This window comes from Capra hircus, chromosome 12, assembly GCF_001704415.2.
Source record: "Capra hircus breed San Clemente chromosome 12, ASM170441v1, whole genome shotgun sequence".
In the NCBI taxonomy this organism is placed as follows: domain Eukaryota; kingdom Metazoa; phylum Chordata; class Mammalia; order Artiodactyla; family Bovidae; genus Capra; species Capra hircus.
In genome coordinates, this window is record NC_030819.1 from 58,253,548 (window position 1) to 58,280,757 (window position 27,210).

The 27,210-nt window shown below is 38.4% G+C and overlaps 1 protein-coding gene across 5 annotated transcripts in view; it reads left to right on the forward strand.

Moving 5' to 3' along the window:
- PDS5B (PDS5 cohesin associated factor B) overlaps positions 1-27,210 on the forward strand; it is a 173,929-nt gene that overhangs the window by 37,818 nt on the left and 108,901 nt on the right. For all 5 annotated transcript variants that reach the window (XM_018056634.1, XM_018056632.1, XM_018056635.1 and 2 more), the window contains exons 2-3: positions 22,800-22,926; positions 25,431-25,634. In XM_018056634.1, the coding sequence (XP_017912123.1) occupies positions 22,819-22,926; positions 25,431-25,634 (312 nt within the window). In that variant the 5' untranslated portion in view covers positions 22,800-22,818. The remainder of the gene's footprint in view (positions 1-22,799; positions 22,927-25,430; positions 25,635-27,210) is intronic.

Sequence of the window (27,210 nt, forward strand, 5' to 3'; positions counted from 1 at the left end):
AGACTTGATTTTTTTGGGCTCCAAAATCACTGCAGATGGTGACTTCAGCCATGAAATTAAAAGACGCTTACTCCTTGAAAGAAAAGTTATGACCAACCTAGATAGTATATTCAAAAGCAGAGACATTACTTTGCCGACTAAGGTCCGTCTAGTCAAGGCTATGGTTTTTCCAGTGGTCATGTATGGATGTGAGAGTTGGACTGTGAAGAAGGCTGAGCACTGAAGAATTGATGCTTTTGGACTGTGGTATTGGAGAAGACTCTTGAGGGTCCCTTGGACTGCAAGGAGATCCAACCAGTCAATTCTGAAGGAGATCAGCTCTGGGATTTCTTTGGAAGGAATGATGCTAAAGCTGAAGCTCCAGTACTTTGGCCACCTCATACGAAGAGTTGACTCATTGGAAAAGACTCTGATGCTGGGAGGGATTGGGGGCAGGAGGAGAAGGGGACGACCGAGGATGAGATGGCTGGATGGCGTCACAGACTCGATGGACGTGAGTCTGAGTGAACTCTGGGAGTTGGTGATGGACAGGGAGGCCTGGCGTGCTGCGATTCTTGGGGTCGCAAAGAGTCGGACACGATTGAGCGACTGAACTGAATTGAACTGATGGAAGTGATGGAGTACGGAAATGTCCTTATAGATTTTTCTTGGTGTGTGTTCAGCAGTATGATAACAGTTTTCTGCTGGATCAGTTGGGCTTTTCATAATACACTGACTATACTACTGGATATGGATGTTCAGTTTTCTCAGTTGGGCTTTTCACTGCTTCTGGTGATACTTAGTTCTCTCTCCCTTCATCCCTTCCAGGTTGAACTGTCCTGCTCTCAAGTCACTAGAATGTTCATTTCACTGTTGCTACTTTTCATTCCAGCTTACTTTACTTATTGTATGTACAAACCTACCCACCTTTATTTGAATACATTGAATAATTTCATTAAAATTAATGAAGATTTTAAAATGTGTTTCTGTTGTGTCTTTTTGTATTGACTTTATTTTATGTAGCCTTGTGCTCTGATTCTTATTTTGTGTACCTCTTTTGGACTCCTTGAGTCTTCTGATGTGCTTGTTGATTTTTCTTTATGCAGTTATAGTTGTAAATGAAATTCTAAATTAGTCATTATTGATAGCAGGTGTGGGCTTCTTTAGCTATTGTATGATTTAGGGTCACTTTCTCCAGATGGGTCCTTCTAAGGGAATGGGTAGCTGTAGTTCTTTATCTGTGTGTTATCTCTGGTATGGTAAATCAACTGAGACAGGCTTTTAAAAGTAGGATTATTTTTAGGGTGTGTGGGCTAGGAGCACACCAGTAAGGCTTGTGTCTCCTGTGAACAAAACAGATGGCCGAGAGAGCATTTGTGTCACAAAATCCCAACTTGTTTTATCTTGCAATCTACAAGTCAGGAAGGCTCAGATGTAGTCTTTACCTATCTTAATTTTGTTTTGGTTTCTGGTGAACTTTCAAAATCCTGTTTGCTGTGTTTTTTGACCTGAGGTTATTAGCAGGAATTAGGAAAAGAGTTGCTGTAGTGGTAAGAGTCAGAGAAGGCAATGGCACCCCACTCCAGTACTCTTGCCTGGAAAATCCCATGGATGGGGGAGCCTAGAAGGCTGCAGTCCATGGGGTCGCTGAGGGTCAGACATGACTGAGCGACTTCACTTTCGCTTTTCACTTTCATGCATTGGAGAAGGAAATGGCAGCCCTCTCCAGTGTTCTTGCCTGGAGAATCCCAGGGGCGGGGAAGCCTGATGGTCTCCCGTCTATGGGGTTGCACAGAGTCGGACGCTACTGAGGTGAATAGCAGCAGCAGCAGCAGTGGTAAGAGTATGCTATTGGAAGATTCTGTTTGCTTGTTTGTTAATAGTGATGGCGCAGACCTAAGGAGCTTCTGTCTTCCTATCTTCATTCAGCTCCCCATCCCCTAATTCTGAGTCTGAGTGGTTTATTGCGACCTGGTTTTACTTGTGTTGACTATCAGCATTGTCAGTGATCTTCTAATTGCTAACACTGCTATAGTTTTTTCCCATAGTTTTTATTTATTTGGCCGTATTAATTGATTTGGGGAAGAGGAGAGGGAAATGTTCTTATGCATTGACCACTGTAAAATCAAAAACTCCACTGAAAAAGATTTAAAGGTTTATTCTTATTTTCAATGTGTGCCTTTTGGGCACGTGTAAGTTCTGAAGTCTTAGAATTAGACACTGCCACCTGCATTTCCTGTTTTACATTGATTTCCATGCAGTACTTTTTATCACATCAACTGCCTAAACCCAGTTTCTCAAAGATACATGGTAACCATCAAAAGGGGTGTAGAAAGATCATTCCATGTTGAGATGGAACTCCTTTGAGCTGGTGCTTCACTTGGTGTCTGACAGCTGTTAACAGTTGCTATGTTCTCCTTGGTAATTAAAAATATCCAACAACATCTGTGAATTTGCTATGAAGTCCAGGGTGTTCTGAGATGTCTTGGTGCACAGTTTGGTAACTGTAGGTGTAGCACTTTACAGTTGTATAGCATTTAAGCAGATAGTTACTTTCTACTTAGAAGACTGAAAATCAACCATCTTTGTGGGATAATAGATATTTGTACAAGGCTAGTCTACTGGGTTGTCTGTTCGCATCTCAGAAGACAGTCTTTATTTTAAAGTTTATTTCTGATCGGTATTTAAAAAATATAGTTCATTTTCTGTGAGTTTTTAACCCTTTCAGTGGAAGAAAATGTGTATTTGCCACGGGATTGAAGTGTCTTTCAAAGTAAAAGGTAGTAAAACCATTTACTGTATTGACATTCTTCCTGTTGCAAATTTGTTTTTCTGAGAAAATGTTTTTTAAAAAAGGTTAAAAATTAATTTTCAAGTAAATAATTGAGTAACTTTTCATACTGTTCATGGAGTTCTTGAGGCAAGAATACTGGAGTGGTTTGCCATTCCCTTCTCCAGTGACCCATGTTTTGTCAAAACTCTCCACAGAACATGGCATGAACATACAGAAGAACTATATAAAAAGGTCTTAATGATTCAAACAACCATGATGGTGTGGTCACTCACCTAGAGCCAGATGACCTGGAGTGTGAAGTCAAGTAGGCCTTAGGAAGCGTTACATGCATGCTAAGTTGCTTCAGTCATGTCCAACTCTTTGCAGCTCTATGGACTGTAGCCTGCCAGGCTCCTCTGTCCACGGGATTCTCTAGGCAAGAATATTGGAGTGGTTTGCCCTGCCCTCCTCCAGGGGATTTTACCCAGACACATTGCTCTTATGTCTTAATGTCTCCTGTTTGGCAGGCTGGTTCTTGACCACTAGCGCCATCTGGAAACCATTACTATGAACAAAGCTAGTGGAGGTGATGGAATTCAAGCTGAGTTATTTCAAATCCTAAAAGATAATATAAAAGTGCTGCACCCAGTATTTCATCAAATTTGGAAATTTCAGCAGTGGCCACAGGACTGGGAAAAGTCAGTATTCATTTCAGTGCCAAAGAATGAGCTACTGCACAATTGCACTCATTTCACATGCTAGCTAGCAAGGTAATGCTCAGAATCCTTCAAGCTAGACTTCAGCAGTATGTGAACCAAGAATTTCCAGATAACAAGCTAGATTTAAAAAAGGCAGAGGAACCAGAGATCAAATTGCCAACATCTGTTGGATCTTAGAAAAAGCAAGGGAATTCCAGAAAAATGTCTGTTTCATTGACTACACTGAAACCTTTGACTCTGGATCACAATTAACTGTGAAAAGTTCTTAAAGAGATGGGAATACCAGGCCACCTTACCTGTCTCCTGAGAAACCTATATGCAGGTCAGGAAGCAACAGTTAGAAATTGACATGGAACAACTGATTGGTTCAAAATGGGAAAAGAAATACATTAAAGCTGTATATTGTCACTCTGCTTATTTAACTTCTATGCAGAATATATGGTGCGAAATGCTGAGCTGGATGAATCACAAACTGAAATCAAGATTGCTGGGAGAAATATCAACTGCCTCAGATACACAGATGATACTATCCTAATGGCAGAAAGTGAAGAGGAACTAAAGACCTCTTGATGAGGGTGAAAAAGGAGAGTCAAAAAGCTGGCTTAAAACTAAGCACTTAAAAAACTAAGATCACAGCATCTGGTTCCATCACTTCATGGTAAGCAGATGGGGAAAAAAATGAAAACAGTGACAGATTTTATATTCTTGGACTCCCAAATCACTGCGGATGTTTACTGCAGCCATGAAATTAAAAGATGCTTGCTCCTTGGAAGAAAAGCTATAACAAACCTGGGCAGCATATTAAAAAGCAGAGACATCATTTTGCTGACATAGGTCCATGTAGTCAAAGCTGTGGTTTTTCCAGTAATGTACGGATGTGAGAGTTGGACCATAAAGAAGGCTGAACGCTGAAGAATTGATGCTTTTGAATTGTGATATTGGAGAAGACTCTTGAGAGTCCCTTGGACTGTAAGAAGATCGAACAAGTCAATTCTAAAGGAAATCAGCCCTGAATATTCATTGGAAGAACTGATGCTGAAGCTGAAGCTCCAGCACTTTGGCCGCCTGATGCAAAGAGCTGACGCGTTAGAAAAGATCCTAACTGGGAGAGATTGAGGGCTAGGGGAGAATGGGGCAGCAGGGGACGCTGTTGGATAGCATCACCAACTCAGTGGACGTGAATTTGAGCAAAGTCTGGGAGATAGTGAAGAACAGGGAAGCCTGGCATGCTGTAATTCATGGGATCACAAAGAGTCATACACAGCTGAGAAACTGAACAACAGAGGGGAAACTACAAGAGAGAGGGGATAAATTTGGAGCTTGGAATTTATAAATATAAGTATACTATATATGAAATAAGCAATAGGAACCTGCAGTGTAGCACAGGGAACTATATTTGGTATGTTGTAATTATCTATAATGGAAAAGAATCTGAACAAGTATATATGTGTGTGTATTCTTATACATGAGCTTCCCAGGTGGTGCTAGTAGTAAAGAACCTGCCTGCCAATTCAGGAGCCATAAGAGACGGTTCTGGGTCAGAAAGATCCCCTGGAGGAAGTCATGGCAATGCATTCCAGTACTCTGTCTTACCTGGAGAATCCCATGGACAGAGTCATCTTAATTAGTGCTACAGTCTATAGGATTGCAAAGAGTTGAACACAGCTGAAGTGACTTAGAACATACACATAAGTAGATATATCTGAATCACTTTCTGTACACCTGAAACTAACATAGCCTTGTCAGTCAGTTATACTTCAATAAAAAAAAAAGCACCAAATAAACAGGAAAAGGTAGTCTTCAACAGATGATACTGGAGCAGCTAGGTGGATTTCTACATGGAAAAGAGTGAAGTTGGATTCCATCTCAAACAATACATAAAAATAAATTCAAAGTGGATCAATGACCTAAACAACTAAAACCATAAATGCTCAGAGGAAAATATAGGAGTAACATTTCATGACTTTGGAGGTTTGATATTAGATTTTTAGATATGATAACAGCAAGCATGAGGAATAAAAGAAAAAAATGGATTGGTTTCACTACATAAAACTTAGAAACTTTTGTGCCTCAAAGGACATTATCAAGAAAGTGAAAGACAGGCTACATAATGGGAGAAAAAACCTTGCAAATCGTATCTGATATGGACTTCCAGATTTTCTGGATATCTGATACCCAGAATGTTTAAAGGACTTTTCAAGCTCCACAATAAAAGAACAAGCAATTTAAAAATTGGGGAAAGGACATGAACAGACATTTCTCTAGAATCTGTGGATTGGAAAGAATCCATAAAATCCTAAGTATATACCATAAAGAATTGAAACCAGGGTCTTGAAGAGATATTTGTACATGCATGTTCATAGCAGTATTATTGGAGAAGGCAGTGGCACCCCTCTCCAGTACCCCTGCCTGGAAAATCCATGGATGGAGGAGCCTGGTGGGCTGCAGTCCATGGCGTCATTAAGAGTTGGACACGACTGAGCGACTTCACTCTCACTTTTCACTTTCATGCATTGGAGAAGGAAATGGTAACCCACTCCAGTGTTCTTGCCTAGAGAATCCCAGGGATGGGGGAGCCTGGTGGGCTGCCGTCTGTGGTGTTGCACAGAGTCGGACAGGACTGAAATAACTTAGCAGCAGCAGCAGCAGTATTATTCACAGTAGCTACCAGTGGAAACAAACCCAAATGTCCATCAACAGATGAATGAAAAAACAAAATGTGTTTAAATGGAGAGTGAATTGAATGGTATGTGAATTATATCTCAGTAAAGCTGTTTTAGGAAAATAAACACAGAACAAAACCCAGCATCTTTATTTGGACTTCACTGATACAAAATGTTGAGTTGATTTTAGTCAGGAAGAATATATGGTAGATGATTGGCAGTTATGTCTATTAACCATAGAAAAATCTTTTAAATTCTCCTATGAAGTAAGAAGCAGCTTCCCAGTTAGGATGATGCAGTTGCAAAATATTCTAAAGGGGCAAATAAATAATTTGGAATTATTAGACGTAATTCAACTAATCACTCAGAAAACTAATAATGAGACTAGATTCAAGAACTTGTACATATCTTCAAAATTAATGTCGTCAGGAATATTTTCAAATACTTGATGTACTGTGATAGTTTTTTATGTTTTCCCATTAGGAGAAATTTATTGAGCAGTTTATTAAACATTTTGGTGTACTTTACATTCAGAATTATCTTCCAGTTTCCCCCAACATTGCCCAATTTATTCATTATGGTTCATCTATAAGGTTTATAACTTAACGTTGTTTTTTTAAGCTTCATCATGGTAAGAGCAGAACATAAAATTTTACTCTCTGAAAATTTTAGAATACAATAAGTGAATAACTTTTGAAGAAAATTTGTTGATTGTCATTATGAACATTCTGTTACTTTTAATGAAGTAAGGGGCTTCCCTGATGGCTAGGTTGGTAAAGAATATGCCTGCAATGCAGGAGACCCAGGAACATCCTTTGCAGAAGGGCATGGCAACCCACTCCAGTATTCTTGCCTAGGAAATCCCACAGACAGAGGAGTTAGGCAGGCAACAGTCCATGGGGTCACAAAAGAGTTGGACACAACTGAATGATTAACACTTTAAGTAGAATTAATAATTATACTTTATTCTGCATACATTGTGGTATGGCCCTTAAATATCAGTATGAATGATACATTTATGCCCATTTTATTGTAGTCTTAAAGAGAAGTAGATATAGCTTTAGGCAGGATATATTGAGTTTTGAATTGAAAGTATAGGTTTCTCTGAGTTGACATTGTTGATTTTTCTTACACTGAGCACCTTACTGAACACAGCAACTCTTTGTAAATAGATTTTGTTTTGATTCTGAGTTCTTTAGGTGTGGAGAGCTTTAGGGAAAGTCACAGGGATGCCATGGAGATAAATGACCATCCATGTCTTGGTCTGAGAAAGGGTCCGGATAGTTTCTAGTCTCTTCTGGGGTAAAGTTTGCCTGCTGTTGTCTTAATCATTTTCTTCCATTAAATCATACTTCTCTCTTATTTTCTATTATATCCTTTATTTGGATGTTTCATTCTCTTCCTGCTATGTCTATGAACCTCTCATATATTCCAGTAGTCTTTTTATGTTCCAGTTGGTGTGTCTCTTGTCTTTGGGAATTCTAAAATACAAATGTGATTGCTCTTTGTATTCTTTAGAGAACAAAGAAAAACGATAACCACCTTATGTGGTGACAAACTCCTTATCAGGGATATAGGAAAGCCTGAGATTAACTGGTCTCAATTTCTTTTATAATCTTCCTCACCTGTATGTGCACTTAGGCACATACACACATGCACGTTCCAGTTAAATCACTGTTAACACTGCTCTGCTGTCGCACATAGTTCTGTAGCATAATTAGCTCTGTGGTAGGTGGAGGGATGATTTAAGTGTAATGTGGAAGTATCAGTAGTCATAAATGTCTATTTTCTAGCACATCAGTGTTTGGAAGCATTCAAGGGCAGTCTTTCTTCCAAAGATAATATTTTAACATTGTTTGAAGACAAGAGCTGAAAATCCGCAGTGCAAATCAAAATCGCAGTGAGATCAGATCACACTTGTTAGAATGACTGTTATCAGAAAGACAAGAAATGTTGGTGAAGATGTGGAAAAAAGTACCTCTTACACACTGCTGATGGGAATATATTTTGGTGCAGCCAGTTTGGAGGTTCCTCAGGAAATTAAAGATTGAACTGACCTATGATCAGCATTTCCACTTCTAGATATTTATCCCAAGAAAATGAAAACACTAACTCGAAAAGATACATGCACTCCCACATCCCTTGCAACATTAGTTACAATAGCCAAGATATGGAAGCATTCATGTCCACTGATGGATGAATGACTAAAGAAAATGCGAGACACATGCACAGACCCTGAAACATTATTCAGCCACAAAAAAGGGGAATTCTCACATTGCAGCAACATGGATGGATAAGTCAGAGGAAGACATATTGTGTAAACTCACCTATATGTATTAATGGAATCCGAAATCAACTCAGAACTTAAACTGATAGATTCAAGAAACAGATTTAAAATTGCCAGAGCTGGGAAGGGGAAGGTGGATGGAATGGATGGGAGAGAAAAGGCATAGTCTTCCTTAAAAAATAAGTCATGGGGTGCACAACGTGGTGACTAAAGTTAACACCTTATTGTAAGTTTGAAAAATTTCTAAGAGAGTAGGTCTTAGAAGTTTTCTTCACAAGAAAAAGTTTGTATAGTGATGGATATTAACTAGGTTTATTGTGATCATTTTGTAATGTGTCTATATGTTGAATCATTATATTGCACACCTGAAACTAATATAATGCTATATGTTAATTATATCAGTGAAATTTTAAAAAATCTTAAAATGTAATACCATGTATTAATGTTTAAAGTCATATTAGATCTTTTTGTGAGACAAAAAGATTGTTTAGATTTATTGTGCTCTGAAGGAAAATATGTTCTGTGAGTGATCTGTAGATGCAGTGCAAAAAGGAGAAAGCTCAAAATCCAGGTGAGAAATTGCCTGTTTATTACAAGCAGAAGATTTATTAATAGTATCAAGAATCTCCAATCATTTCTGTTAAGCTTCTGGTACAGCTGCGAATGTAGGCAAAATATCTGTGAGGCTATTTTCTCTACTTTTAACAAAAAATTGAAGACTGTCACTGGATTGCATTTTTAATTCTGCCACAGTGTTTCCTGTTAGAAGTAAGTACCTTCAGGAGCCTGCATTAGAAAGGGAAACCTGAGCTCTGAGATTTAAGGCTGAGAAATTTGATTATGATGCTGGTAACAGTTGCCAGTGGATAATTACTGTGCTTGTATTTTATTACGATTGTGGTTGTTTTGCTCATGTTCTTTTAACAGTGGTTATTTTTAAGTGTTAATTTTGCAGAATGTGAGATTTTTCTGGAAACACTTTTTTTTATTTTTGGTAACTTTAAACTTTTTATTTTGTATTGGGGTATAGCCGATTAACAGTGTTGTGGAAGTTTTTGCTGAACAGCAAAGGGACTTAGCCATGCATATACATGTATCCATTCTCCCCCAGATTCCCCTCCCATTTAGGCTGGCACATAATGTTGAACAGAGTTCCATGTGCTGTTCAATAGGTCTTTGTTGGTTATCCATTTTCAGTATAGCAGCGTGCATGACCTTCCCAAAGTCTCTCACTGTCCCTTTCCTTTGACAACTCTAAGTTTGTTGTCTAAGTCTGTGAGTCTGTTTTGTAAGTTCATTTGTATCATTTCTTTTTAGCTTCCACATATAAGGGATGTCATACGATATTTCTGTCTTCCTTCACTCAGTATGGCAGTCTGCATCCATGTTGCTGCAAATGGCATTATTTCTTTTCCCTTTTTTAAATGGCCAAGTAATATTCCATTGAATATATGTACCACATCTTTATACATTCCTCTGTCAGTGGACATTTAGGTTGCTTCCATGTCTTGGCTATTGCAAACAGTGCTTCAGTGAAATTGGGGTGCATGCATCCTTTCAGATCATGTTTTCCTCTGGGTATATGCCCAGGAGTGCGATTGCACCATCATATGTAGCTCTGTTTTTAGTTTTTTAAGGAACCCTTGGTTTCATTGAGTGAAACTCAATGCAAGCCATGCCTGCGGAGCAACCCAAGATGGGCGGGTCATGGTGGAGAAGTCTGACAGAATGTGGTCCACTGGAGAAGGGAATGGCAAGCCACTTCAGTATTCTTGCCTTGAGAACCCCATGAACAGTATGAAAAGGCAGAATGATAGGATACCAAAAGAGGAACTCCCCAGGTCATTAGGTGCCCAATATGCTACTGGAGATCAGTGGAGAAATAACTCCAGAAAGAATGAAAGGATGGAGCTAAAGCAAAAACAATACCCAGTTGTGGATGTGACTGGTGATAGAATCAAGGTCCGATGCTGTAAAGAGCAATATTGCATAGGAACCTGGAATGTCAGGTCCATGAATCAAGGCAAATTGGAAATGGTCAAACAAGAGATGGCAAGAGTGAACGTCGACATTCTAGGAGCAATCAGTGAACTAAAATGGACTGGAATGGGTGAATTTAACTCAGATGACCATTACATCTGCTACTGCGGGCAGGAATCCCTTAGAAGAAATGGAGTAGCCATCATGGTCAACAAAAGAGTCCGAACTGCAGTACTTGGATGCAATCTCAAAAACGACAGGATGATCTCTGTTCGTCTCAAGGCAAACCATTCAATATCACAGTTATCCAAGTCTATGCCCCAACCAGTAACGCTGAAGAAGCTCAAGTTGAACAGTTCTATGAAGACCTACAAGACCTTCTAGAACTAACACCCAAAAAAGATGTCCTTTTCATGATAGGGGACTGCAATGCAAAAGTAGGAAGTCAAGAAACACCTGGAGAAACAGGCAAATTTGGCCTTGGAATGCGGAATGAAGCAGGGCAAAGACTAATAGAGTTTTGCCAAGAAAACGCACTGGTCATAGCAAACACCCTCTTCCAACAACACAAGAGAAGACTCTACACATGGACATCACCAGATGGTCAACACCGAAATCAGATTGATTATATTCTTTGCAGCCAAAGATGGAGAAGCTCTATACAGTCAACAAAAACAAGACCAGGAGCTGACTGTGGCTCAGATCATGAACTCCTTATTACCAAATTCAGACTTAAATTGAAGAAAGTAGGGAAAACCGCTAGACCATTCAGGTATGACCTAAATCAAATCCCTTATGATTACACAGTGGAAGTGAGAAATAGATTTAAGGGCCTAGATCTGATAGATAGAGTGCCTGATGAACTATGGATGGAGGTCTGTGACAATGTACAGTAGACAGGGATCAAGACCATCCCCATGGAAAAGAAATGCAAAAAAGCAAAATGGCTGTCTGGGGAGGCCTTCAAATAGCTGTGAAAAGAAGAGAAGCGAAAAGCAAAGGAGAAAAGGAAAGATATACCCATTTGAGTGCAGAGTTCCAAAGAATAGCAAGAAGAGATAAGAAAGCCTTCTTCAGCGATCAGTGCAAAGAAATAGAGGAAAACAACAGAATGGGAAAGACTAGAGATCTCTTCAAGAAAATTAGAGATACCAAGAGAACGTTTCATGCAAAGATTGGCTCAATAAAGGACAGAAATGGTATGGACCTAACAGAAGCAGAAGATATTAAGAAGAGGTAGCAAGAATACACAGAAGAACTGTACAAAAAAGACCTTCATGACCCAGATAATCATGATGATGTGATCACTAATCTAGAGCCAGACATCCTGGAAAGTGAAGTCAAGTGGGCCTTAGAAAGCATTGCTAGGAACAAAGCTAGTGGAGGTGATGGAATTCCAGTGGAGCTATTTCAAATCCTGAAAGATGATGCTGTGAAAGAGCTGCACTCAATATGCCAGCAAATTTGGAAAACTCAGCAGTGGCCACGGGACTGGAAAAGGTCAGATTTCATTCCAGTCCCAAAGAAAGGCAATGCCAAAGAATGCTCCAACTACCGCACAATTGCACTCATCTCACACGCTAGGAGGAGAAGGCAATGGCACCCCACTCCAGTACTCTTGCCTGGAAAATCCCGTGGACGGAGGAACCTGGTGGGCTGCAGTCCATGGGGTCGCTAAGAGTTGGACACGACTGAGCGACTTCACTTTCACTTTTCACTTTCATGCATTGGAGAAGGGAATGGCAGCCCTCTCCAGTGTTCTTGACTGGAGAATCCCAGGGACGGGGGAGCCTGATGGGCTACTGTCTCTGGGATCGCACAGAGTTGGACACGACTGAAGCGACTTAGCAGCAGCAGCAGCAGCACATGCTAGGAAAATAATGCTTAGAATTCTCCAAGCCAGGCTTCAGCAATACATGAACTGTGAACTCCCTGATGTTCAAGCTGGTTTTAGAAAAGGCAGAGGAACCAGAGATCAAGTTGCCAACATCCGCTGGATCATGGAAAAAGCAAGAGAGTTCCAGAAAAACATCTATTTCTGCTTTATTGAGTATGCCAGAGCCTTTGACTTTGTGGATCACAATAAACTGTGGAAAATTCTGAAAGAGATGGGAATACCAGACCACCTGACCCGCCTCTTGAGAAACCTATACGCAGGTCAGGAAGCAACAGTTAGAACTGGACATGGAACAACAGACTGGTTCCAAATAGGAAAAGGAGTACGTCAAGGCTGTATATTGTCACCCTGCTTATTTAACTTCTATGCAGAGTACATCATGAGAAACGCTGGACTGGAAGAAGCACAAGCTGGAATCAAGATTGCCGGGAGAAATATCAATCACCTCAGATATGCAGATGACACCACCCTTATGGCAGAAAGTGAAGAGGAGCCAGAAAGCCTCTTGATGAAAGTGAAAGAGGAGAGCGAAAAAGTTGGCTTAAAGCTCAACATTCAGAAAATGAAGATCGTGGCATCTGGTCTCATCACTTCATGGGAAATAGATGGGGAAACAGTGGAAACAGTGTCACACTTTATTTTTGGGGGCTCCAAAATCACTGCAGATGGTGACTTCAGCCATGAAATTAAAAGACGCTTACTCCTTGAAAGAAAAGTTATGACCAACCTAGATAGTATATTCAAAAGCAGAGACATTACTTTGCCGACTAAGGTCCGTCTAGTCAAGGCTATGGTTTTTTCCAGTGGTTATGTATGGATGTGAGAGTTGGACTGTGAAGAAGGCTGAGCACCGAAGAATTGATGCTTTTGAACTGTGGTGTTGGAGAAGACTCTTGAGAGTCCCTTGGACTGCAAGGAGATCCAACCAGTCCATTCTGAAGGAGATCAGCCCTGGGATTTCTTTGGAAGGAACGATGCTAAAGCTGAAGCTCCAGTACTTTGGCCACCTCATGCGAAGAGTTGACTCATTGGAAAAGACTCTAATGCTGGGAGAGATTGGGGGCAGGAGGAGAAGGGGACGACCAAGGATGAGATGGCTGGATGGCATCACTGACTTGATGGACGTGAGTCTGAGTGAACTCCGGGAGTTGGTGATGGACAGGGAAGCCTGGCGTGCTGTGATTCATGGAGTCGCAAAGAGTCGGATATGACTGAGCGAGTGAACTGAACTGAAGGAACCCTTCCATACTGTTCTCCATAGTGACTGTACCAGATTACATTCCCACCAACAGTGCAGAAGGGTTCTCTTCTCTCCACACCCTCTCCAGCATTTGTTGTTTGTGAATTTTTTAATGAACGCCATTTGATTGGTGTGCGGTGATAGCTCATTGTGGTTTTGATTTGCGTTTCTCTAATATAGTGATGTTGAACATCTTTTCCTGTGCCTGCCTGTCGGCCATCTGTATGTCCTTTTTGGAGAAACGTCTGTTCAGGTCTTCTGCCCATTTTTTGAATGGGTTGTTTGTTTTGATGCTATTAAGTGTCATAAGCTGGTTGTAAATTTTTGGGACTGATCCTTTATGGTCACATCATTTGCAAATATTTTCTCCCAGTCTGTGGGTTGTCTTCGTTTTGCTTATTGTTGCCTTTCCTGTGCAGAAACTTCTGAGTTTAAGTATGTCCCATTCGTTTATTTTTGCTTTTATTTCCATTATTCTGGAAGACGGATTGAAAAAGACATTGCTGTGATTTATGTTAGAGAAATAACATAAATCTGGAGTGGGTAGCCTGTGCCTTTTCCAGTGGATCTTCCCGACCCAGGAATCAAACCGGGGTCTCCTGCATTGCAGGCGAATTCTTTACCAACTGAGCTATCAGGGGAGTCTGTGTAAGAGAGTGTTCTGCCTATATTTTCCTTTAGGAGTTTTACAGTGTCTGTTCTCACATTTAGGTCTTTAATCCATTTTGAGCTTATTTTTATATACAGGGTTAAGAAATGATCTACTTTCATTTTTTTTTAACCTGTGGCTGTCCAGTTTTTCCAGCACCATTTGTTGCAGAGACTGTCTTTACAATATTGTGTGGTCTTGCCTTCTTTATCATAGATTAACTGACCATAAGTGTGTTGGCTTATCCTGTTCCATTGATTTATATTTTATTTTTGGAAACACACATATCTTGTCACAGATGCCCAGACTTGTCTTTTCTCACACTCAGCATGTCTTTGTGCTTCTGCTCATTGCTCCGTGTTTCCTCTGCCCTGAGTCCTCCCTTGGCCTCCGTGTTGTCTGCCACGGCTTAAATTCTAACTCCCTGTGATGTGTGGCTGACCGCTTTCCCTGCTGTCTCTGATAGAATGGATTGTTCCTTCATTTGTCTTTCCTTTAAAACATTGATTTTGTGTACAAGTGAATGATTTTTAGTCATTGCCCCCCAAACATCACTTGTGTCCCTTTGTAGTCAATTATTTCTCACCCCTAGCCAACTACTCTATCGCGTCTAATCCCTTGGATCTATTTGTCACTTTCACTGTATAATCGTAAAGGATTTGGTTTAGGTCATACCTGAATGGTCCAGTGGTTTTCCCTGCTTTCTTCAACTTAAGTCTGCATTTGGCAATAAGGAGTTCATGATCTGAGCCACAGTTAGCTCCCAGTCTTGTTTTTGCTGACTGTATAAGGCTTCTCCATCTTCAGCTACAAGGAATATAATCAATCTGATTTTGGTATTTACCATCTGTTGATGTCTATGTGTAGAGTCATCTCTTGTGTTGTTGGAAGGGGGTGTTTGCTATGACCAGTGCGTTCTCTTGGCAAAACTCTATTAGCCTTTGCCCTGCTTCATTTTGTACTCCAGGGCCAAACTTGCCTGTTACTCCAGGTATCTCTTGACTTCCTGCTTTTGCATTCCAGTCCCCTATAATGAAAAGAACATCTTTTTTGGGTGTTAGTTCTAGAAAGTCTTGTAGGTCATCACAGAACCTTTCAACTTTAGCGTCTTTGGCATTAGTGATTGAGGCATAGACTTGGATTACTGTGATATTGAATGGTTTGCCTTGGAAACGAAGAGGGATCATGCTGTCATTTTTGAGACTGCATCCAAGCACTGCATTTCAGACTCTTGTTGACTGTGATTGTCACTCCATTTCTTCTAAGGGATTCTTGCCCACAGTAGTAGATATAATGGTCATCTGAATTAAATTCGCCCATTATGGTCCATTTTAGCTCACTGATTCCTAAAATGTTGATGTTCACTCTTGCCATCTCATCTCCTGTTTGACTACTTCCAATTTACCTTGATTCATGGACCTAAGATTCCATGGGGAAGAGAATACATTTGAGAATACCTAAATAGAAATGTTAGGTTGGCAGTGGTAAATGTAGATTGGAGTTCAGAAGAGAGCTCTTGGTGGGGTATTTTGGAGTGGCTTTAAGAAAGCTTAAGGCAGAAGCCTTGGGAGAAAAACATGTAGACCAAGAAGTGAATAGAGGAAATAGAATTAAGCCTTGGTGAATTAATATTTAGAGGTTAGATAGAAGAAAAGGAAACAAAGTAGACAGCTGCTAGTAATAGGAGAAAAATCAGGAAAAGGTAAAATGTAGTAGAAAACAAAGGAAAGGAGTGTTTCAGAAAGGAGTCTGCTCTCCACTGTGTGTCCTAAACCACTCAGATCAATAAAATTAGGATTGGAAAAGTGTTTTCTTTGGCAGTGTGGAGGGCAGTGATGACTTTTAGTTAGCTATTATTGCATAACAAATCACCTCAAAAGTTAATGACTTTAATCACCCAACATTTCTTGCAGTTCTCCAGGTTGGCAGCTTGAGTTTGGCTTAATTGGGTAGTTCTGCTGATCTGGGTCAGCCTTAGCTGATTGACCTGGGCTTGCTCATACATCTACAAGTGTGTGTCTGTGATCACCCAAAAGTTTGTCTGGGACTGGCTTCCTTCATGATGGTCATACTTGGTATAACTGAGATCTCTCTCTGTGTATGTCTCAGTTTACAGTGGGATAACTTCCGTGCGTGTGCTCTTCTTAGGAGGAGTTTCAAGAATGCAAGTCAATAAATTCCAAAACACAAGCACTTTTTAAGCTTGCCAGTGTCCTAGTGACCAAAGTCATAAGACCATCTCAAATTCAAGTGCTGGAAAAACACTCTTCTTGATGAGAGGAGCCACAAAATCACATTGCAAGGCTGTAGATAGAGGGAAGAGAAAAATCTGTTGTCATTTTTGAAGTCAGCCTCAGTGATTGTGGCAAAAGCAGTATTGCTGGTGTTGGAGGATGCTGGAAACAGGATTGGGTCAGTATGATAAGCAAACGGGAACTGAGGAAGTGCAGATTACTGTTTGGAGAGCTTGGCTGTGAAGGTGGTTTGAGAGGCATGTAGGAAGTAAACAGGCATGTTGCACTTTCTTTTCTTCCCCTTCCTGCCTGAGTTTCTTTCCACCCAGGAACCGAGTGCTTACACTGAACACTGAGGGGGAGGATCTAGGAGACACAGGGTACAGGTGCTGAGCAAGAAGAGAGAACAGATGAAGTGGAAGTCTCTGAGAAACCTGTAGAGGATGGGATTCTGTGCACTTGTAAAGGAATTCGTTTTCGACGTGAAGAGGGTTACATACTTTCTAGTTAACAGAAGGGAAGGAGGGGCTTGGTCCACTTGTAGTGTTGGGTTGGCCAGTAGTTCATTCTGGTTTCTGTAAGATTGTGTGGAAAAACCTGAACAAAATTTTTGGCCAGTCACAGCAGATTTAGTAATGGGAAACTGGGAGAGTTGCTGTGTGACAGAGCTTCTGTTTTCTCAGTGAAGTAGAGGCTGTCTGCTGAGAGTGGGAGTTATAATAAGAATGTGTGCTTGAGGTTTGTGAACAGAGAAGCTGCATAATCTTATCCCCTCAGTGAATGGGACGTTGAGCTGACCACCACCTGGGAAGTTTTGTTGTTGTTAGTCGCTTAGTTGTCTCCAGCTCTTGTGACCCGATGGACTGTAATACCAATCATTTAATAAATGAGAGATATTACCATTATTAATATAAAATGCTACTTTAAAGGGATTTTTCAGAACACTTTGTTATGAGTTAGAAAGTGGTGCTAGTTGAGATGTTCTCAGGCTTTTAATTCTTCCATGATGGTCCTTGAAAAGAATGTAGGCAGGAGAGTAGCCGTGTGTTTAATCATTTATAAATAAACATCACCAAAAATATGAACACAATGGGTCTTTCTAAAATGACTTCCTGAAGCATTTAATATTCCTTTGTATTAACAAAACATAGAAGAATAACTATTAAATATACTTACTTTGAATTAATAAAAATGATTCAGTCTGAATGGTTGGGTTAGCGGTAACATTTATATGGAAAAAAAACTTTGTTTTAGTAGTTGGGAAGTATGTAAATGTAGCCTTAAGGTTATATACTTAAAGGAGAATAACGTAATTTATTTTGTCTCTTTTCTTTTAGAACGCGCTCTTATTATTTTTTCAGTTATCTCTGGCCAAAAAGAAACCCTTCTTACTCTAACTGTGTACTGGAAGGGTTGTACTGATATTTATGGAGGGCACCATCTGCTGGTTATAAGAGGTACCGGTTGTAGGAAGCCTACCTTTTACAGTTGTCAGACTTCACAAAATCTTGTATTCTTTCCAACTCCACCTTAAACCTGGAGTAAAGTCCCAGGAGGAAAAGCAACTTTTAACAACAATGGCAAGTAGAGATTCTAGTAGTGACTAGATCTGATTTCTGTGACTCTGATAAACTTGTTGCTACATACTGGGTGTTTAAGAAAAATTATTATGAAAATGACAGATACCTGTTTTTATTTCTTCCCAGATCAGTTTACCAGTGACTGTTGCTATTGCTCTCACCTTTGTGGTTTAATCCAGTGAATGCTGTGCTCTTTTTTTCCATTCATTGAAAAGACCTTAATATTTTTACTTCAGTCTTTATTGTATCTTGTGAACATTTATTTACATCTAGAGTAGAATGATGATTCCATTGATTGTTTTTCCTTTCTAGGATTGTTAGTGTGATTTTTTAAATTATCAATGTTTCTTTTAATTAATGACCATTTTCTTAGAACGTACTCAGTGGTTGTATAAACTCTTTAGTATTAGAATAGTTTGAATTTTATTGTTCATTCTGTATAAAAAACTGTAGGTTTTATAACAACATGTATATAATGGTATTTGAAATTAATATACACATATACATGTGTGGTGTTTAAGTCCCTCAGTGGTGCCCAACTCTTTGCAGCCCAGTGGACTGTGTAGCCTGCCAGGCTCCTCTGTCCATGGGATTTTTCAGGCAAGAATACTGGAGTGGGTTGCCATGCCCTCCTCCAGGGGATCTTCCCAGCCCAGAGATCGAACCTGCATCTCCTGCATTGGCAGGCAGATTCTTTACTACTGAGCCACTTGGGAAGTCCATATACATATGTACTGTATAATACATTTATATACAGTGTATAAATGGACTCTGACACAGGTCGGTTTTTATATAAATAATTTAAGTTACTGCTTTCTTATTTTCAGTTCATTTGCTCTATCATAATGTATACTATTGAAATTCAGCACAAAATGAATGTCAAATAATTTCTTTGACACTATTTCAGAGGAGCAGCTGTGTGTCAATGTATCTTTTCCCTTTGACTTCCCATAACAGTTGAATAGCCTATTTCTTTACTATAACCTTCCTTTCTTCTTCTGTATTGCTCTCCTTCTTCTCTCTCTTTCTCCTTTCCACCTTTTTTCTCTTACATTATTATTTGGTGTTCATTCCTGTTGTTGTCTGGGAAGTACATAAAGAGATCAGTTTACCAAGTCCAAGGGCCTGGGGTTATCTTGAAAGAGTGATGTGTATTTCCAAAGTCACTAACACTATATAGCATCTCTCTATCTTCAAACTTTTTTTTTTCCCCCTAGTTAAAAAGCAATATTTTTCTCTCTTTTTTGACCCTCTTCTGTTTTCCTTCCTCACCGCCCCCCCCACATGAATACAGATATTTCTTAGAGTTTAGTCTCTATTTCAGCTCACCATACACATTTTCTTTATTGATTCTGTAAGCCCCCAAAGCGTAAGCTATATGTGGTTCTAAAGTATTTTCTTTCATTGACTTTTCTCTAGAACTTCAGCTTAACATCTCTAGTTGCCTTGTATTCCAAACTTAATTTTTCCAAAGACTTGACTTCTCACTGGTTTCTCCCTATCTCTGTTATGATGAGGGCAATTATTTTATGTGTTACGATTGTATCCTTAGTGCCTAGAGAACTGCTGTCACACCAAGTAAGTTCTCAGTAGATATTTAAATGGTTGACTTTCTAGGAACAAAGGCTCTGAATCTTGCAATCATCTTCTACTTCTCTCAAGTTAGTAAGCATTCATAGTCTTTGCATCAGTTTTCTTATTTTTAGTCATTCCCTGCAGTCTGTTCCTTATTAGTTCTTATTGGAATTTGGTAGCAGTTTCCTGTTTTTACTGTATTTGGTTTCTCCTCTGCCTAGTCTGTACTTCCTATTGGAGCCACTGTCTCTTAAAATAGTTCTGGCCATTGATTCAGCAGGTATTTCTTGAGCACCTACTTTGTTCTAAGGATGCCTAAAATGATGCATACAATCCTTGTTCTAAAGGACATCAACCCTGAATATTGATTGGAAGGACTGATACTGAAGCCCCGATATTTTGGCCACCTGATGCAAAGAGCTGACTCATTGGAAAAGACCCTGATGCTGGGAAAGATTGAGGGCAGGAGGAGAAGGGGACGACAGAGGGTGAGATGGTTGGATGGCATCACTGACTCAATGGTCGTGACTTTGAGCAAACTCTTGGAGATAGTGAAGGACAGGGAAGCCTGGCGTGCTGCAGTTCATGGGGTCGCAAGGAGTCAGACATGACTTAGTGACTGAACAACAGATCTTTGTTTTAAGGAGCGTATAGTCAAGTTGGGGAAACAGACAAATGAGTTTATTAAATGTGATGTGATTAAATGCTTATTATGATATGTTCACAGTTTTTCCAAGCTCTAGGGGTCAGAGCTGAGCTCGGCCTAAGGAGGTTGGGAGAAGTTTAAACAAAATCTTGAGAATTGAAGGTACATGGAGTTTGCTTATAGAGAGGGGCCAGTAAATTCATCTTTACTTTGAGGAAACAGCCCATGTGTATACTCACAGAAGTATCTCAAACCTCTGCTCACAAAACCATTGCCTAAGAAGCTGAAGTGCAAACTGCGAGACCTGCTGCTTTGTTGCTCTACCTTTCCTTCTTCGCTCCCTTTTACTTCCTTCCGCTTTTTCCTTTAGTCATGGCTTTAGACCAGTAACAGATTCTGAACTTTGTTCTCTGGGATTTATTCAGATTCTTTTCTCTGTCCTTTTGTTCTGTATATTGTTAACACTTCACCCCCATCTACTTTCGACTTCTTTCAATCTTCTATTTTTCCAGGCTTGTTGTTTGTTATTTCTGTTGATAACTTTAGGATTTATTGTGATTTAATCATTTAGGGGGAATGTCTATTTCCTTTGTCAATTTTGAGACCTATCTTAACTCATGTGGCCCTATAGCCACTCTAGAATGTCATGCACATAATAGGTTCTTGATAAAGTTTTGATTGTACAGATGGAACCATGTCTACATTATTAAGCTGTAGTCTGTGATTATAATCATGTGTTTGTTGTTAAGGAAGATGAACAGCTTTTGCTTCTGTTGAGGCAAGGTAGAGAGACTTTCTTATATTCCAGGTTCTATGGAAAACTGGGAATCCTATCACATTTATATTTACCTTCCTGTAGAATGGTTTATCCTAGGCATTCAGTGAATATCTTCTTTGGTTGAAGGAACACAAACAGCTGTAGGTTTGATTCTTGGCTTTTCCTAACCCGAAGTTGTGAAGTTGTTTTCCTACATTATATTTTAAAATCCTTTCCAATTGCCCCAATATTTACTTCATTAATCGACCTGAAATTCCTTTTGTGTATGGTGTGACATATGGGTACAGTGTCATCTTTTTCCATATAGATGAAAGTCTCAGAACGTAAAAAATTTAAACAACTTTATTAATATAATTTATAGATCATAAAATTAATAAGATTGACCTATTTCAAGTGTATGGTTGAGTAATTTTTAGTGAATATCCTGAGATATGAAACTCACCATAGTCCAATTTTAGAATATTTTTATCAGTCCAATAAGGTCCCTCATGCCGATTTATAATTAATCTGTCACTAAATTCTTTATGTTTTCATCTTGAGTTCTCAGCAGCATCTCTGTTACAGTGTTAAACAAGTGATGATAGCAGGTATGTTTTTGTAGGTCCTGAAAATAGGTAAAACATTTTCAGAAGAGCATCAATAAGCATGATTTATGCTGTAGGGTATAGCATCTTACCTTTCTCGGATTCAGAAATCTTTCATATAATTCTTAGTTTGTTGAACTTTTTTCCTTATTTTCTTTTATAGTTGTGAATTGATGGTGAATTTTCTTCAAACATTATCTCTTAATTTTTTGAGATTATTACATGATTTTTCTTTTTTATTCTGTTAATATGGTGAATTCAACCTTGCATTTCTGGGATTAAACCCAGTTTTTTATCTGCAACTACATTTGGTTTCTAAGTATTTTTTTTTTTTCTAGTATTTTATTTAAAAACCTTGTAAACCGAAAAGACCTGTTGGTGGTTCTTTTCCCTTTGTCTTACTTTTCTCTTTGGGTGTTAGTATCATGGTTATGCTAGTTAGCTGGATGAAATTGTTAGGTTGGTGAAAGAGTAACTGTGGTTTTGGACTGTGAATTTTAAATCACACAACTGGGCTCAAACACATCTTTATTAATCAAAATAGGAACCATTACAGTCAACACACTTTTGCTAATGAGAAATGAGTTGGTTTCTTCCTGTAGCATAAAAATCCGTGCTTTGGAATTCAGCGAACTCTTGGAAAGCATTATCTTTTTGGGGTTGGGGTAGTATTCTGCATTAATGTCAGGAAGGGTCTTTTGTTTGATGTTCTGTCTTGACAGGAGTCTGTCCTCCTTTTCCCGTAAGATCACTGAAACTGAACTCTAGATTTTCAGGGTTGGCAGATGGGCTCAGGGTGTAAGTAGATATAATGTTCCATTTACTTCTCTGGATTCCTAAATTCTCTTAGATTTTGGCCCAAGTAATTTTTAATACTGTAAAAAAAAAAAGCTGTGTGTGTATTATATATACGTATATATATAATTTTGTAGTTTATATTATATTTTATATACGTAGGTAAGTATATAGTTAAATAAAATTTTTTTTGTAATTGAAGGATTAGTTCAAATAACTTAGCTTGTCACTAATGGAAATGAAAGTAAAAATAAAATTTTAAAATTTGGAGAAATGTTCAATAAAATGATTTTCATTAATTAAATAAATGAATTACTATAAATTAGGAAATAGTTATAATTTTTCATGTTTATTATGAATATTGTTAATGCCTTTTTTTTTTTTTTTTTTGGTTTGCATCTAATAGTTTTCTTGTTTTAGGGGTAAAAATATTTCCATCATGGCTCATTCAAAGACAAGGACCAATGATGGAAAAATTACCTATCCTCCTGGTGTCAAGGAAATCTCAGATAAAATATCTAAAGAAGAGATGGTGAGACGGTTAAAGGTGAGTAGAATTAAGTTATGTTCTTTGGGCATCCGTTTAGGATAAGTGGAGTTGGGGAGAGCACCTGTGGAAATCATATAGGGCTGTACCTTGGTAAGGCAGCTTTGTAAAGCACATCAGAGCAAAAAATATTTATTGGCCAAGACTAGTTAGCTGTAATTAGGAGCTAAGAAAGTGGAATAGGTAAAGAATTGTAGAATTTCCTTAGTTATTGTTAATTGGAGCATAGTTGGAAAGGTGACGCTTAGGATGTTTAGGGCCTCCTTTCCTGCTGAGTCGCTTCAGTTGTGTCTGACTCTTTGCGACCCCATAGATGGCAGCCCACTAGGCTCTACTTGGGTATAAAAGACAAATCCCCAATACGCTTATACTCCTTATTATCTGTCAAAAGTTGTCTCCTCTCTCCAGTATCTCATTTATTTTATAAAAACAACCGTTTTAATTTGATTTTTAATTCTTATTAAAAATTAAAAGATTTAATTCTTTCTACTGAGTATTAAGTCTACCTTTTACTTTCTTGTATTTTGAAATGAAGTTAAAGAGTTACTTTTAGCTCTTGGTTTCTGATGTGTAGCAGTGAGTCAAGATGGATGGTGAACTTGCATCCATGAGGCAGTCACTGTGTGGTTAAACTCTTCTTATTTGCTTGAATAATATTTCATCTTTCACCATCAGTGATGGTCTTCATGATTAAAATGGTTAGAAGAGCAGAGTGGCCAAGGAGATTATTAAGCTGATTAGTTCAGATGTTCTTTATTTTTAAGCATTTTTTTCCCCTTCAGTGTTGTATCTGCCTAGACATGTTGCCTGTTATTAATATTTACATATATTCCAGTGTAGAAAGTTTGCCATAATTAATCACTGAAGGCCTAGGAGCCTTACAATACTACTTTATGTTGCATGATTGTTTTTATTAGAAGAAAAAAACTCCCTTGTATTACTATAAATTTCACATAAAATCTTAGTATTATAGCCTATGCATACAATACTGGAATGACAGATATAAGGTGTTTATTATTCAAAGCAAAAGGCATCTTTGAGCAGATTAAGTTTACCAATATGTGGATCTTTTATCTAGTTCAGAGTGTGTATATTTTATTAGAAATGGCTAAGCTGCAAACTGTATATGGTATTTTTCATTTCTGAGTATCTAGATTTTCTTGACCTATTAAATTTTTAGAGAAAAAGTACGTTTATTTCCTCAGATTTGCTTATATTTCAGCAATGATATCATCCTATTGTCTGCTAAGAAATCAGTGTTAAACACAGAGATAGATTCCACTTATAAGCTATTAGCATTTAGTGTCTTTTACGGATGTTATTTTCTCAGACATCTTTTTTAGTTTAAGGACTCCTATATGAAGTATTCGTGAGTTTGTAACACCATTTGAGTTGTACACAGTATTGAGGAATTCCTGTTATCTGACCCTTGATTATTTTGGTGGAATGATTGCCACAGTGTTCACATGCAGTGCTTGTAGTATCCATTCATTATTTTGTAGACATTTATGCCCAGCAGTAATCTGCTTAGTTTTCTTTTTTTTCTTTCTAATTTACACTTCCCTCTGTTAAGTTTTATAAATCTTGCTAATATATAAGATGTCATTGTTTATGTAATTCCTAGAGTTTCCTGTAATATTTTATTCAAAATATACTTTCTCCCTCACTCTTGTGAAGAGATTCCAAGGAAAGAATGAGTCCCTTGCATGGAGCTTTCCCTTCCTCCCCCCATAATACACCTAAGTCCATCAAAGCATATATCTTAAAAGTAATAAAATTAAGAGGTTAGGAGAGGAGCCCTGGACATTATACCCTTAAATTAATGTAGTGCGAGTCTGGAAGGATTGGTGTGTGCCTGGTTCTGGATTCCGGTGTAGTAGAACTGAGGGTCTGTCCTGTGAGGAACACTGTTAGCCACAGCTGCTGTGAGAATTCAGTATGGCATTGGGCAGTTCATTACTCAGAAGTGTTCACTCTGCAGCTGGGTGGAGACCCATGTTGCCATGTGTCTCAGGGACCCAGTCCAGTCCTGCTTGTTGATTGGTATTTGTAGCACCACCTAGTGGATGCCACACGGTCACCTTTACATTGTCCCTGACAAGTTCGGCGGTTTCGTTGAGTCTCATGTGAAGTAGAAATAGTGCAGGCTGAGACTTCACTGTGACTGCTAATACTGAAATTAGAGAAAGCTCTTCACAGAGTTCAAACCATGTGGTTTTTCATGACTGTTGTTTCTGTCTCACTTCTTTTATGTAAGGGTTTGCCTTCCTCTGCTCACTCCATGCATGCTATTGAGTCTTCCTAATGAACTGTCCGCCTCCTGTTCTCTTGTACTGTAGCACAGGAAGTGCTTCATTGGATGCTACAGATAGATACTTTTAGAGGAAACATGAAAGTGTATTTATTGAAAGTTAACCTTTGTAATTAATATGATTTTTATTTTCAGATAAATATATTTTTACATAGAGGATATCATTATTTGATTTCATTTTATTTTTATATAGATGGTTGTGAAAACTTTCATGGATATGGACCAGGACTCTGAAGAAGAAAAGGAGCTTTATTTAAACCTAGCTTTACATCTTGCTTCAGATTTTTTCCTCAAGCATCCTGATAAAGATGTTCGCTTACTGGTAGCCTGCTGCCTTGCTGATATTTTCCGGATTTATGCTCCTGAAGCTCCTTATACATCCCCTGATAAATTAAAGGCAAGTACTGATTCAAAGAACTGCCAAGATAGACTGATACTTTATCTTTCTAACTGAAACGGGTATTAAAGAATTTAGATTATTTGTTTGGCGTCTTTGACATTAATTGCAGCAGTCGTTTGCTAAACTACATTTGTTTTCTTTATTTTCTGTAGAATTTCCTCCCCCTCATTAGTACTTAATTTTATAAAACAAGTTCTGATCTTCAGAATAAGAAGTTGATTAGTAAAGTGTATTTTATACTTGTTTTTTGGCCCCTCCGTGTGGCTTGTGGGATCATAGTCCCTTGACCAGGGATTGAACCTTGGCCATGGTGGTGAAAGTGCCAAGTCTTAACCATTGGATTGCCAGGGAATTTCCTATACTTTTTAAATTATGTCATCATTAGTGCTATCCCTTGGGGTACGCTTCCTTTTCCTTTTTAAAAATTCCTGTGAAGACCATGTTCATTATTGAAAAGACAGTATCTAGTGTAAATGTGAATTTATAGGAATCCTAATTCATATAATGGAAGATGTGATGTGCATTATTCTGAAGAAAATACAATGGGCAAAATTTTAATGAAAGGTAGAAAACATACCTAGTACTTGATTATGGTAGTTTTAAGTAAAGGCTATGTCAGTGAAATGATTTTTAAAAGACGGGAAAAGAAGGGGAATAACCTGGTTAATCCAGTGGATAAAAAGAATGAAAATAAGTATAACTGTGCAAAAAAATATTGAGTAAGCCAGGTTAGAAGAACATTAGAAAAACCAGCAATAATAAAAGATAACTGCGGAAACCGTGGGTTAGAAAATGAGTCCACGGGAAGATTACTGAGTATGAATTTTAAAAAAAGATAATTTAGATTTATTATATTTAACAAGTGTTTATGTTAGTTACCTGTCGGGAACTGGTTTACCTTGGTGAAAAACAGCCCGGACTTGGTTCTATAGTCAGGGACTTGCATTTTAAAAACTGAAATGAGAAACCTGCTCATTTGATCTGGTGAGCCAGGATTCCAGTAAGGGATGCCCAAACTGCTGTGGGCATGTTTGTCTTATATATCTCACAATGGGGGAAATAGGGAACAATATTTGTCATTTAAATGTAAACTGAATTATAAGATTTGAGAGTGCTCGGAGACTTAAAATAGATAATATAATATGAGCTGGTCTGTGCAGTTGTGTACCCAGATGAATTGTGAACCTCTAATTTGAGGTACTTAATTGATTTAAGGAGTAGTTGTATTTAGTAATCATTTTTGAAGAGTGTACTTTTGATAGTATTTTTTTTGAAAAGCTACTTAGTAATCTGCATATTCTGTTTCTTCTCTTTTAAATAAGGTTTATCATTTTACTTATAAGGGAATTTTTTTTTCTCTCTTTTTTTTGACAGATTAGCATGCTTCCTTTATAGAATTTAGCTTTTATAATTTTAGCCTTTTCCAAACTTTCCAAAGACATCATCTCCATACAAATTTGACTCAAAAGTGATACTGAACCTATTTTACGCAGGTATAAAGGGATGTGTAATAAAAAGTCAAAAGCAAGAGATGGAGATAGATTGATAAATTGTAGGGAAAAACAAGTATTAA